This window comes from Corythoichthys intestinalis, unplaced genomic scaffold, assembly GCF_030265065.1.
Source record: "Corythoichthys intestinalis isolate RoL2023-P3 unplaced genomic scaffold, ASM3026506v1 HiC_scaffold_23, whole genome shotgun sequence".
Lineage (NCBI taxonomy): Eukaryota > Metazoa > Chordata > Actinopteri > Syngnathiformes > Syngnathidae > Corythoichthys > Corythoichthys intestinalis.
Window position 1 is genome coordinate 9781022 of NW_026651592.1, and position 13903 is coordinate 9794924.

Sequence of the window (13903 nt, forward strand, 5' to 3'; positions counted from 1 at the left end):
CGGGCTTTACACTTATTGATGACACTGCGCACTGTAAACACAGGAGCATTTATGTCTTTGGAGATGGATTTGTAACCTTGGGAGTGCCCATGCATCCTCACAATTTTGCTTCTCATGTCCTCAGAAAGTTCTTTGGTCTTCTTTCTTTTCTCCATGCTCAATATGGTACACACAAGGACACGGGACATGGGGTTGAATCAACTTTAATCCATTTTAACTGGCTGCAAGTGTGATTTTAGTTATTGCCGCCACCTGTTATGTGCCACTAAGTAACAGCTGCTGTTAATTACACAAATTTCACAAAAGAAGCATCACATGCTTTTTCAAAGGGTGCCAATACTTTTGTCTGGCCCATTTTTGGAGTACTGTGTGAAATGATAATGATTTAAAAAAAAAAAAAAAAAAAAGCCATTCTCTTTTGTGTTTTTTCATTGCAAGAAAAATAAATGAAGATATTACTACCAAAGCATTTGTAATTGCAATCATTTTCTGGATGAAATGATTATTTTCTGATAGAATTGCAGGGTTGCCAATACTTTTGGCCAGCAGTGTATATATTTTTTATAACCAAAATTTACAGGCAGACATGTTTCAACATTTATTTATTTATTTGATCGGGACATTGCACGTTAATGAACATCTATTTAGGGACATCTAAAAGACATACTTATGCCAGATCATAGCAAAAATACTAATTTACATCCGTAGTCCCTAGGCTGGTAATGGAACAGAAAGACACTAGAAGATATATGAGAAAACAAAAGGTTACAATAAAACGCAGTACAGTACAATAAATGACTAAGAAGTTAAAAGTTTGTGTTTACAGGACAGGTTTACTTTCAACCACTGCTTGAGGGTGAGTTTTGAATGTTTGCAATGAATCACACTCCCTGATGGCGAGTGGTAGACTGTTCCAGATCTTAGTGGCCTTAACAGAGATAGTTTTTACCAAAGGCTGTTTTTCTGAGTGGTAAAGGAGGCCCTGGTCTTGAGACCACTGTGAGCCCCCTTTTTTTTTTTATTTATTTATGGCGGAAAACACTCTGGTGACTTGAAGTTCCGCTCTGAGACCCCCAATGTGGCCAAATTTCAAAATTGTCCTATATGCATGTGTGATACATCATTGGAAAAGCTTTAAACCTCTATTTTCTAGGGGAAGAAAATTTTGAACAGGAGGGCATTTTTGAAATATAAAAAAAGTTAAACAGCAAAACCCTAACTGGAGGCAAGAGCACGCGAGAGCAGAATTAAAGATGCCATGATTTTAACGAGATTTTATCGCGTACTTGCCTCGTTTTGATCCAAAAACTCCATGTAGCATGCATCATCGAGTGTCAAGACACAGATGTGAAAGGCCACAGCCGGATTTTTGGGGGGTTTTATGGGTAAAACATGGTAACATAAAAAGTGTCGCGATGCAGAAATCGCAGACATCAAGGTGTGGTCGAGATGTTCTTTTTCATAATAACCCTTTTAAAGTTTTTTTTTTTTTCTTCATATTTTCTTTGTTTGGATCGATTATTTATCATCTAACATATTGGGGAAAATACAACAGTAACAAAAAATGTACAATTAATCGATAGTTATGAGGCAGATATCCGGGACTTTTCTACAGACGCCCATTTTCTTCATTGTGACGTAATTTGTTTAAAAGTTTGAAATATGCGAGTGAATAATTTTTTAAAGTGTTTTTTTTTTTTTTTTTTTTTAACGAAATATTAGACATCAGTTAATGATTCTAAGATAAAAATGACAGACATTTTGATTGATAAATCTAATTAATTTCTTTTTATGGCTGGGTTGAAACAAAAGCGGTTGCGCAACGTCTGTAAACGGGGGTTTCCAGGGTAAATCGGACAAATTAAAAATAGTTCGGGGGCTTAATGCGCCATGAATCTGCTATGGCAGCATATATACATATTGTTCTATCAAACACAAGAGTTGTTTTGGCTTAAAATACAGCAGTTTATTTTAAAGAGGAGTGCAAGAGCAGAAACTCCTTTTTCAGTCACGTCAGTGTTTTCCACCTCATTTATTTATTTATTTATTTTTAAGTCCAACATGGGAGGCTGGGTGACTAGTTCTTTGGTTTGACATTTTTCATGAATGTGTTTCCAACCAGACGATGGCAAGCGACCCCCCAAAGTGCCCACATTCGGTGACTTCCTTTCCCAGGGCAGGTCCCAGGGGCTCCGTGGGGAGCGGAACAGAGGGAAGGGCAGAGGAGGGAAACCCAGCTACAGGTGGGACAACAGTTTTAACTTGCAATTGCAATAAAGTTGAGCACAATGTTACAGAAATTTTATTTTCACGAGATATGAAATCGCTGCATAGGATTTACTTTCGCACCTCGGCCGAGTTTGATACCTATAGCATACCTGACCTGAGCTTTAAATTTGCAGTATGCATGACAACCGCTGGGAAGGCGAGAAAGAAGACGAGGAGAAGGAGAAGAAAGACAAACCTAAGCGAGAAAAGAAGAACACGGTCATACCGGAACCAGAGCAGAAGGTGGCTAGCAGGAAGTGAGGAAAGGCAAGGTCACGTTTGAACTTCCTGTCACTCTCACTGTGTCTCACAGGTGGAGGAGATGGAAGATGAAGACCAAGTGGAAGATGACGAGCAAGACGACGACCAGTGGGAAGACGCCAGCGAGGGTGAGGAGGAAGTGTCTGACGAAGAATGCAAGAAAGATGACGGGAAAGAGGAGGTCGGCGAAGACGGCTCCCCTGCCGAAAGCCCCCTTGAAAAGCGTACCCCGAGACCCAGGGTGCACATCCCCTCACCCCAGCCGGCCTCGCAGAATCCCCTGGAGGCGGGGAAGCCCGTCAGCCCCTTCCAGCTTCCAGATGGACACCAACCTGTGTCAGACTGGGGGGAAGAGATGGAGATGCTTTCGCCAAGGAGTAGCATGGGAGGGGAAAGCCCCCTGAAATCCCAAAGTTCTGAGAGCAGTCCCCCACAGAAGAAAGAGCAAGAACAGACAGTCAAACGCATTGAGCAAGACAAAGGTACTTCTCTTGCAAAATTGATTTTTTTCCAATTAATTACTGTAGTGCTGAGAGTAGAGCTTATCATGAGTAGGAAATAAAGTCAGAAATGAATTTGAATAATCATAGACTTCACCATCAGTTGACATGACAGCTCCCACAGACGTTGCGCCACGGATTCCCGTAGGGGGCCGACTCAGAGCGTTGAGGTGGCTTTCACTAGTGGCGGTGATAAACACACGTTGCGTTCTAACATCAGATTTAGGTGGAAATAGGATGAAAGTTTTTCAGCATACAAACAGGCAGGAATATCTCGAGTGAATTGGTGGAGGAATCAAGCACCATGCATGCACTTTGAAACCTTGTGAAAAAAAATGGATAAACTAGTGTAATTCTGGCTTGAAATATTTACGTAAAATGAATGATAAAAGCTCATTTTTGCTTTTAACCAAGAATCTATTCTGTTTTACTTTCATATCTATAGAAATTCCACGATTTAAGCAATTATATACAAGAATTTTCAACTTAAAAAGCTCTTTTTTTTTTTTCCGTGACGCCACCATTTTGGATTACACAATAATATAACTTTGGCTTGAAATATTTACGTAAAACGATAACAGCCCGTTTTTCTGCTTTTAACCAAGAATCTAGACTATTTTACATTCATATCCAAGAAATCCCACAATTTAAGCATTTATTTTCAAGAATTTTCAACTTAAAAAGCTCTTTATTTTGTGACAGCTGCCATGTTGGATTTTGTATCTTCAAATCGGTCCTCGGGGGTGGCTGTGGGTCCTGGTTTTTGTTCATACCGATCAAGCACAGACCTTTCAAGCAATGTGGTTTGTACTAAAACAAGCAGTACCTGACTGCAATCAACTGATTTCACTTATAAAACACCAGATTGGTGAAAAGGTGTGGTCTTGTTTTGTTGGAGTGAAATCCTGCACCCACTGCGGCCCTATGTGGAATAGTTTGGAGACCACTGCTTTACACAATAGCAGAATTCAACCTAGATAAATTGTGATTGTATGTAGAAAAATGCTAATTTTGCTTTTTTTGAGTAAAATTAAGATAATTCTGCACGCTTTCCTCAAGTATTAGGTTTCTGATGTGGAAATTGAGAGATTTGTCAGCTGTTGAAGACACGTCAAAATTGCACTAAATTAAAAAAAAAAAATTGACTCGCTATTTTGAGCAAAACCTTTTCCTACTGATCCTGTTAATATAGGCGATTATCTCTGCATCTGGTGATTTTTGTGCTTCTAATGTAAAAATTGAGAATTTTAACTTAACTTTTAACGTCAACTGATAGTGAAGTCATGGAATAATACATTAACATGTAATAAATAAAAATAGAGAAACAAAAGGTTCAAAACCTCTCACAATTGTCATTGTAGTACAAGTGCCACGTGTCTGTAAAAGGCTAATGATACCTGACTAGCATCATCTTAATAAGGTGTTTATCTCTTCTGAAATATTTCAATAAGCTCATCTGATATAGTCAGCAGTTACATAAAAGCACTCGAATATTTACGCACGTTAGCCTAATATTCAATGTTGTATAATATTAGTGTGTCATCAATACATTGTAAATGTCTTTTTAACCCTTTATAGGGAAAGGCGCTCTTTTTGGTAATTAATGAAAAAAATGTTAATGCTGTGGCCTCAAAATATGATGTCCATATACACTCCTGGCCAAAAGTATTGGCACCCCTGAAATTCTGTCAGATAATGCAATTACAAATGCTTTGGTAGCAATTTCTTCACTTATTTCGCTTGCAATTTAAAACCACAAAAGAGAATGGCAACATTTTTTAAAATCATTATCCTTTTACACAAAACGACAAAAATGGGTCAGACAAAAATATTGGCACCCTTTGAAAAATCATGTAATGCTTCTCCAATTTGTGTAATTAACAGCATCTGTTACTTGCCTGTGACTGAACCTCTGTCCCGTGTCCTTGTGTGTACCACATTGAGCATAGAGAAAAGAAGGAAGACCAAGAACTGTCAAGATTTGAGAAGCAAAATTGTGAGGAAGCATGGGAAATCTCAAGGCTAAAAGTCCATCTCCAAAGACCTGAATGTTCCTGTGTCTACCATGCACAGTGTCATCAATAAGTGTCAAGCCCATGGCACTGTGGCTAACCTCCCTAGATGTAGACTGAAAGGAAAAATTGACGAGAGATTTCAACGAAATAGTGTGCGGATGGTGGATAAAGAACCTCGACTAACATCCAAACAAATTCAAGCTGTCCTGCAGTTCGAGGGTACAACAGTGTTAACCTGTACTATCCGTCGGCGTCTGAATGAAAAGGGACTCTACGGTAGGATACCCAGGAAGACCCCACTTCTGACCCAGAGATATAGAAAAGCCAGGTGGGAGTTTGCCAAAACGTACCTGAGAAAGCCAGAAACGTTTTGGAAGAATGTTTTCTGGTCAGATGAGACAAAAGTAGAGCTTTTTGGGAAAAGGCCTCAACATAGGCCGTCAAAGAAAAGAACACTATCCCCACTGTCGAACATGGCGGAGGTTCCCTGATGTTTTGGGGTTGCTTTGCTACCTCTGGCACTGGACTGCTTGACTGTCTGCACTGCATTATGAAGTCTGAAGACTACCAAACAAATTTTGCAACATAATGTAAGACCCGGTGTGAGAAAGCTGGGTCTCCCTGAGAGGTCATGGGTCTTCCAGTAAGACAATGACCCAAAACACACTTCAAAAAGCACTAGAAAATAGTTTGAGAGATAGCACTGGACACTTCTAAAGTGACCAGACCTGAATCCCATAGAACACCTGTGAAGAGATTTGTAAATGGCAGTTTGGAAGAGGCACCCTTCAAATCTCAGAGACCTGGAGCATTTGGCCAAAGAATAATGGTCTAAAATTCCAGCAGAGCATTGTAAGAAACTCATTGATGGATACCGGAAGCAGTTGTTTGCAGTTATTTTGTCTAAAGGTTGTTCTACCAAGTATTAGGCTGAGGGTGACAATACTTTTGTCCAGCCCATTTTTGGAGTCATCATTATTTTATTTTATTTTTTCATTATCTTTTGTGTTTTTTCATTGCAAGCAAAATAAATGAAGATATTACTACCAAAGCATTTGTAATTGCAATCACTTTCTGGGAGAAATTGAGCATTATCTGGCAGAATTACAGGGGTGCCAATACTTTTGGCCAGCAGTATATTTTGATACCTGGTACCAATTAAAATTGTGTATAAATACGAGGGGTGTGACGAAATATCAAAATGGTGATATATCGTGATACTTTGTATCCCAAAAGGCTATCGATATGCTCCTGCCAAGAATCGAGATATCGTTTTAAAAAGGTGTCAGTCTGGAAAAAAAAAAAAATGATAAAGAACAAACAATTTGCTACCAACATCTTCCCCCATAATAGTGTCTCATTCAACTCTAAGGCTGTTTTGACTGTGCTCGACACCCAACCAATCCATTTAGCCTGGGAACATTCGATCATTTGAAACCAGAGCATTCACAGTCATTCTGTCCGATTTTCATGGCATTTACAGGTCACTTGCTGTTCATTTTAAGGCATATACGGGTCATTTCCTGTTGAGTTTGAGTCACTGCCTATTGATTTGGGTGAATCCCAGGTCATTTCCTGTTCTGTAACGCAAAATAAACAGGAAGTGACCCATAAAATACCCCAAAATCAACAGGAAGTAAGTAAAAATGAACAGGTAAATGACCTTAAATGGCCCAAAATTACCTCATTGCCTGGCGTTGGCTACCACTGACGGCCATAGACGTTCAATCCATTTGAAGTGGGAGGGATGGCAGCGAACGAACGAATGTTCATTCGCTGCCATCCCTCCCACTTCAAATGGATTGGACGTCTACTAGTGATAAACTCATTCCAATTCCCAGCAGAAGCTTTTTTCTGTTTATTAGTTATTTGTAGAATATCCTAGATTATTTCCTGAGTAATGTATTGATAATCGTTGTATTGCCATATTGTCAGATCATCGTTATCGTGAGCTTTGTCTTGCAAATCGTATCATATCTTGCAGTTCCCACTCCGAATAAATACAGTATGTAAATTCTTATTTCATTGCATGCTTTTGATAACTATAGACGTTCAATTTATTTAGACTGATGACTGGATGCTCATATTCCATTGCCATTGACCATGATAGATGTCCAATCCATTTGCTTTTAGCAGAATGTGTACTCCTTGCAGCTTCCCACAGCACTTAACCGACAATCTCCCAATGGCATATGAACAGCACTACTCTATAACAGAAGAAGAAAAATGACACACTGCTATACCTAGTACCAGCTCATCTACAAGGTTTAAACATGTCAGCCGCTATAGCTGGTTTGTGTGAACTATTAATTAGGGCTGTCCCAAATGACTAATTTTCTCCCGATTAGTCAGCCGACTATTTTTACGATTAGTCGACTAATCTAATAATTAAATTTTTTTAATTTATTTATTTATTTATTTATTTATTTATTTCTACTAATTTAGCAATGAAATTTTTGTTGACGCTTATCAATTCACCAAAACATATTGGAACACTTAAATTATTTATTAAAGTACAAATAAACACGAAAATCACAATAATAAATCACAAATAAACAATGAGTTCAAGTGCTGATAGAATTAACTAGTGCAAAAGAATGGAATGTAAACCAATTCAGAACACTGACTTCGCCTTTCCAACATGATTCAAAACAATTCTTAAAAAAACACCTAGCATTAATAGTATAGCATAGTACTATATATAATAGTATTATAATAATTATAATAATTATTCATTGCCAATCAGATTTTTCATAAAGGGTGTCATTTTAAAGGCTTAGTGTAGAATCTGAATTCTGAAGTATGTGGGATTAACTTCAGAAATCGCTATTTATATGATGAACATGACATGCTTTTATTTTGAAATGTTCACCGGAAGTACGTTCGCTAAACCGCTAACTTCAGCTTTACATTCCTCAAAAAAAGCCATTTTTGTCATTGCATGTAGTGTCAATAATAGATTTTTTGGGTCATTTTTTTCGTTTGCAAATGCTGTTAACCAGCGATTTTTCATGTCTGAAGTGTCACCTTTTAACCGCAAGTTTGCTTTCACGAGACGACTGCCAAAGTTTTATAGCAGGCTAAAGTAAGTTGCCCCCCACCCCATTCACCTCAGTGTAGCAGTGCTAACGTTACAGTGTTTAATATAGATGTTTTCTTATTTTGTATGTCTGAACTTTAATTCTACAGCGTGTTGATAAGAGAAAGGAACTCGAGACTCATATGCCATCAGCACGCACGCACCAATGTATGCACGCACGCAGCTATAAAAGGCAGCCGTGAAAATTACCGCCCTCATTTTTATTTGCCGTGCGATAAATGGACTCATTGCATATCGTGACAGGCTTAGCAACTTCAATAAAACATGTCATCAGTTAGTTAGATTGACTTACAAACTGGGTGACGGCGCTTTGGGTGTTTATTCACGGCCAACGTGCAGCCAAGCTTGGCATTGAAGAGACAGGACACAAGAGTGTTCCCTCCTTTGTTTCTTTGAAATAAGTCAATGTTTTGGACACTCTGGTGCGCTTTTTTGGCTTTGTGCCGCTTTCCCCGCTTGCATACAGAGCGTCAAACATTATGAACTTTCCACGCATATATTTTTTAACCCTTCATTAACCGTCGACGGGATGTTGTGTTCGGCGACGGATTTACGTCATCGATGACGTCGACGATGTCGACTAGTCGGGACAGCTCTACTATTAATACAAAAAGAGATGTTCCTAAATGAGTGTTTTATGGTCTGACGTCAATACCGACATTGTGGGCAATAGCTGGTTCAATTGAAAGTAGATCAACCGTCCTTTTCAGTCTCTTCAGTCACCCCGGTGGGTTCGTCACCTCCAGGAGCGACAGAAGTCCTCGCGTCAGAAGCAGACTCCGTTCCCGCAGACACATCAATAGAGCCGCTGCCTCAACTGGCTCCGTCCGACATGCCTGACGTCACCAAACATGAGCAAGATGCGGCCAGCGCGCGAGGTTGTCAGCAAGTGTGTGTTGTTAAAGTGACAGAACGCATGAATCAGACCAGTCATTTTAATGTCTCGTAGGCAAAGCTGATAGTCCATCACCGGCAACACCCACTGTCCTGGTGAGCGAGGCCACTGACGAAGGAAGCACAACTGAAGCAAAAAGGGGGAAAGACGACCGTGATGAAAACAACTGTAACGCGTGCGACGTAAAAACTGATGTTGCTACCACATCGGAGGGGTCATCGGAACAGCCCATCGCAGGTAAAGTCTTGCTAATTCCATCAACTCAAAGGGACAGTCAACACATAGAATGAAGGTTGCTCAAAGATAATGGAGAACAAAGGTTTAAATCAGGGGTCCCCAACCTTTTTTGCACCACGGATCGGTGTGATTTGGGTCTTTTTTTTCACAGACCGGTGTTCTGTCAAATTTTGCACCATAACAAAATTTTGCTCCCAAAGCTTTTGTGGCGGTGAAAAAAAACCCTCTTTTATATTCAGTTGGACTTTCAATGTTATCCAACGGTGCTAAAAAAAACTATTTACATCATGAACATACATGTGCAACACGAAAATGGCGTAAATTAATGCTTAACGACACGGCAAAGTCGTTAAGTGAGAGAGTTGCATGCAGTTGTTTTGTGCAGCTAACATGGCAAACGTAAGTTAATATTCCTTTCTTTCAAGAAAGTTTGTAGTGTTTACTTTGGAATCGCTGCATTCGCGGTCATTTTTAACATTGCGCGCATGGCAAATTTGTCAGAACACCGGCAATATAAAATAACATTTGTTGTTAGCCCCGTTGTGTTAAGTGCAGGGAAAATACAACTCACCGCTGAATTAGTGGGAGCCTTGAGCTTGTTTCGTTGAGACGAGATGGTCCCGAGATGGGAGAGTGAGAGAAGCCCGCTTCACAAAGATACGATGTCGATAGCGATAGCAATTTTAGGATATTCCGAAAGGACTTTAATCCAGAACCTCAGTAGAGTTGTTGTCTCAAATGTACGTTTAAGGTCGCTGAGATTTGCGATCTCTACAAGCTGATATTTCTGTTGCACAGACATACTCGAATCACTCGGTTTATTCACATGCGGGTCACGAATCCACTCCTTCGCTGTTCTTGGGTCTTTAGTGATTGGGAAGTAGCATAAATTTTGTTTTTTTGAGGTTGAAGGCTCATTTTCTGGCTCGTCATGTGCCCTTTTCCCCGTAAAAAATCTGTCCAAAGACGTCTGTTTTTCAGTCATTCTAGTGTGGGGGCTAATTATTTCCGGGAACAAATGTGATGCTCCTGCCCCACGTCAAACATCATTATCAAGGACAAGCGCACATAGATATACAAAACAAGATGTACTGTTAGCAGGATTTCTATGACTACATTATATCCTGCAGTATTATATCTAGAGTAGACATGGATATTGGTGTTTTAAGGGGCACACGCCGAAGTTCATTTGGCCAGAATGCAGTTGTTAATAAATTATTAATCTGTGCGGCCCAGTAGCAAATGCGCCTCGGACCGGTACCGGTCCGCAACCCGGAATTTGGGTTGGTTTAGATGTCAATTCGACCCACGTACATACAGTGGGGCAAATAAGTGTTTAGTCAACCACCAATTCTGCAAGTTCTCCTACTTGAAAAGATTAGAGAGGCCTGTAATTGTCAACATGGGTAAACCTCAACCATGAGAGACAGAACGTGGAAAAAATAAACAGAAAATCACATTGTTTGATTTTTAAAGAATTTCTTTCCAAATTAGAGTGGAAAATAAGTATTTGGTCACCTACAAACAAGCAAGATTTCTGGCTGTCAAAGAGGTCTAACTTCTTCTAACGAGGTCTAACGAGGCTCCACTCGTTACCTGTATTAATGGCACCTGTTTTAACTCATTATCGGTATAAAAGACACCTTTCCACAAGTGTGTCAGTCACACTCCAAACTCCACTATGGCCAAGACCAAAGATTTGTCGAAGGACACCAGAGACATAATTGTAGACCTGCATCAGGCTGGGAAGACTGAATCTGCAATAGGTAAAAAGCGTGGTGTAAAGAAATCAACTGTGGGAGCAATTATTAGAAAATGGAAGACATACAAGACAACTGATAAGCTCCCTCGATCTGGGGCTCCATGCAAGATCTCACCCCGTGGCGTCAAAATGATAACAAGAACGGTGAGCAAAAATCCCAGAACCACACAGGGGGACCTAGTGAATGACCTACAGAGAGCTGGGACCACAGTAAAAAAGGCTACTATCAGTCACACAATGCGCCGCCAGGGACTCAAATCCTGCACTGCCAGACGTGTCCCCCTGCTGAAGCCAGTACACGTCCAGGCCCGTCTGCGGTTCGCTAGAGAGCATTTGGATGATCCAGAAGAGGACTGGGAAAATATGTTATGGTCAGATGAAACCAAAATAGAACTTTTTGGTAGAAACACAGGTTCTCGTGTTTGGAGGAGAAAGAATACTGAATTGCATCCGAAGAACACCATACCCACTGTGAAGCATGGGGGTGGAAACATCATGCTTTGGGGCTGTTTTTCTGCAAAGGGATCAGGACGACTGATCTGTGTATAGGAAAGAATGAATGAACAAAGAAGAATGAACAAAGGGTACATAACAAAGTATTGAGATTAACTTTTGGTATTGACCAAATACTTATTTTTCACCATGATTTGCAAATAAGTTCTTTAAGAAACAAACAATGTGATTTTCTGTTTTCTACGTTCTGTCTCTCATGGTTGAGGTTTACCCATGTTGACAATTACAGGCCTCTAATATTTTCAAGTGGGAGAACTTGCACAATTAGTGGTTGACTAAATACTTATTTGCCCCACTGGACACACTGATCGACTCTTATGCTGCATGGTGGGAAGTCGGAGATTTCCAACCTCTGTCCTGGAAAAATATCATTGGAACGGCACTTGAACTAGGAGGTCCTAGTCGCGAAGTCGTTGAAAATAAAGTATCCTGACTTCACGAGTTGGTTCAATCTGGCGTGGAGGTGCAACAATTAATCGATTACTCGAAAACTAATCGATTAGCAAATTAATTGACAACTATTTTGATAACCGATTAATCGTTAAAGACCTTCTTCACCTTAAACTTGTCCAAATTCTTGAAATTATAACATATATATAACTTGAAACATACAACTATGTAAAATAATAATAATTTAGTGATATCAAAGGATCATAATCATTCCCCTTTTTGTCTACTCACTGCCAGGAATCAAAAAGTAAAGTCGTTTGAGTCGCATTATGTAATTTTCAGAGCAACCATTAGCAAAATCACAAGACCTCGTTGTGGCGTTGCCTCCTCACTGTTGTGGTGATGGTGGTGCCGACTCAGGGGAGGCAACAGGAAACCAGAGAAATGGCTAGATGAGAGGCACAATTAGGTTTTTGACGGGAAACCAGCAAAGTGCTGAAGCGTGATTGGATTAAGTCGAGAGATGGATGACACGCCAATGCTTAAGTGGCGAATCCATTTTGGAGGATTATGCCAGACGTTCATCTATATAAACATTACCTACACCGTGACAATACAATACAGCACTACTGTATGTCAAAGCTTGACTGGTGCACCACTTGATCTCTTCTTTATATACATTTGAGTCATTTTTAAGAAGTCAGTTGCTAAAACATACATACTGAAACATACAGTACAAGATGATGAACTTTTTCCAATGACAAAGAATCAAACTCTGATCAAGATAATTAACCCATTGACTGCCGTTGACGGTGATAGACAAACCAGATCTGCTTAAAAAAGGAATTTTTACATTGACCACACATTAACTTTGACGTTTTATCACTTAGGACGCTAAAACTAAGGGAATAGATCAACAGCATAGGCGGAGTTTGACTTTTGGGGCAGGGGGGGCACAATATGTTGATGACCCCGAAACGGTCGGCTGTTAAATTAACTTACAAGAATATTTATAATAATAAATTGACAAAGAGCGTTTTTTGTTTCCCATCATTCTTGAGGGGAATTCTAAATCAGGGTGATTAGGACAGCTGTACTTTTCGCCAAGATCGTCATTCATTGAAGATGGTACGCCCACTGGTGTCGAGCCAGTGTAGTTACCCCCATCAAAAATTGTATCTCCTGGGCGAAGCCACTGCGCTGCACTTATTTGCTTTATTTCCGTTTTTGGGTGAAGTAGTTATCGACGAGGTTTTAAAACTTGGCCCATCCCTTAAAAAAAACAACAACAAAAAATAACTTTTTTTCTGTTGTATAACGTAACATACATACTGAAGGTATAAAAAGGCAATATTTCACTGTTTTAATCATAGGATAACCTATAACTGTTATTACTGTAAGTCAAGTCCTGTATGGAGTTTCTCCAGTTTATATAAATTATAAATAATAATATATATATTATATATGTATATATATTTAATAATATATAAATGTTATTTTCTGGCTTCAATTAATTAAGTCGACATAACTCATAACTAATGTGTGTGTGTGCGCTCCTGCGGCCATGGGACAAAATTTTTGACAGGGGTAACTACATTGGCAAGACAGCGGTGGTGGCTATGTTGTACAATTAGCGTCTTTAGTGGGGCAAATTGAAACTCCACACACCATTTTGACGGTGGTCTCTAGCGTTTCATTGTCCACAATTTCAAATCCTTGGTTCTTGCTCAGTAGTTGTTGTCACTTTTGAAAGCTTAGTTTGGAAAAAATTACGTATATCTATCTTGCCTATTCGGTCCTCGGGTGGTTTTGGCTAAGCAAAGCAAATGACCGTCTAAGGTGCTCGTCACATGATCTGGTCCAAAAATAATTTTGACCCATTATAAAAATCTTTTTTGTTCATTTCATTCATTTTTGTTGTTTGTTTTATTACTTTACAACTTTTATAGACAATATTTTACC

The 13903-nt window shown here is 39.5% G+C and overlaps 1 protein-coding gene across 3 annotated transcripts in view; it reads left to right on the forward strand.

Moving 5' to 3' along the window:
* LOC130911227 (coiled-coil domain-containing protein 9-like) overlaps positions 1-13903 on the forward strand; it is a 47610-nt gene that overhangs the window by 27468 nt on the left and 6239 nt on the right. For all 3 annotated transcript variants that reach the window (XM_057829057.1, XM_057829059.1, XM_057829056.1), the window contains 5 exons: positions 2123-2243; positions 2403-2511; positions 2582-3011; positions 8855-9022; positions 9094-9276. In XM_057829057.1, the coding sequence (XP_057685040.1) occupies positions 2123-2243; positions 2403-2511; positions 2582-3011; positions 8855-9022; positions 9094-9276 (1011 nt within the window). The remainder of the gene's footprint in view (positions 1-2122; positions 2244-2402; positions 2512-2581; positions 3012-8854; positions 9023-9093; positions 9277-13903) is intronic.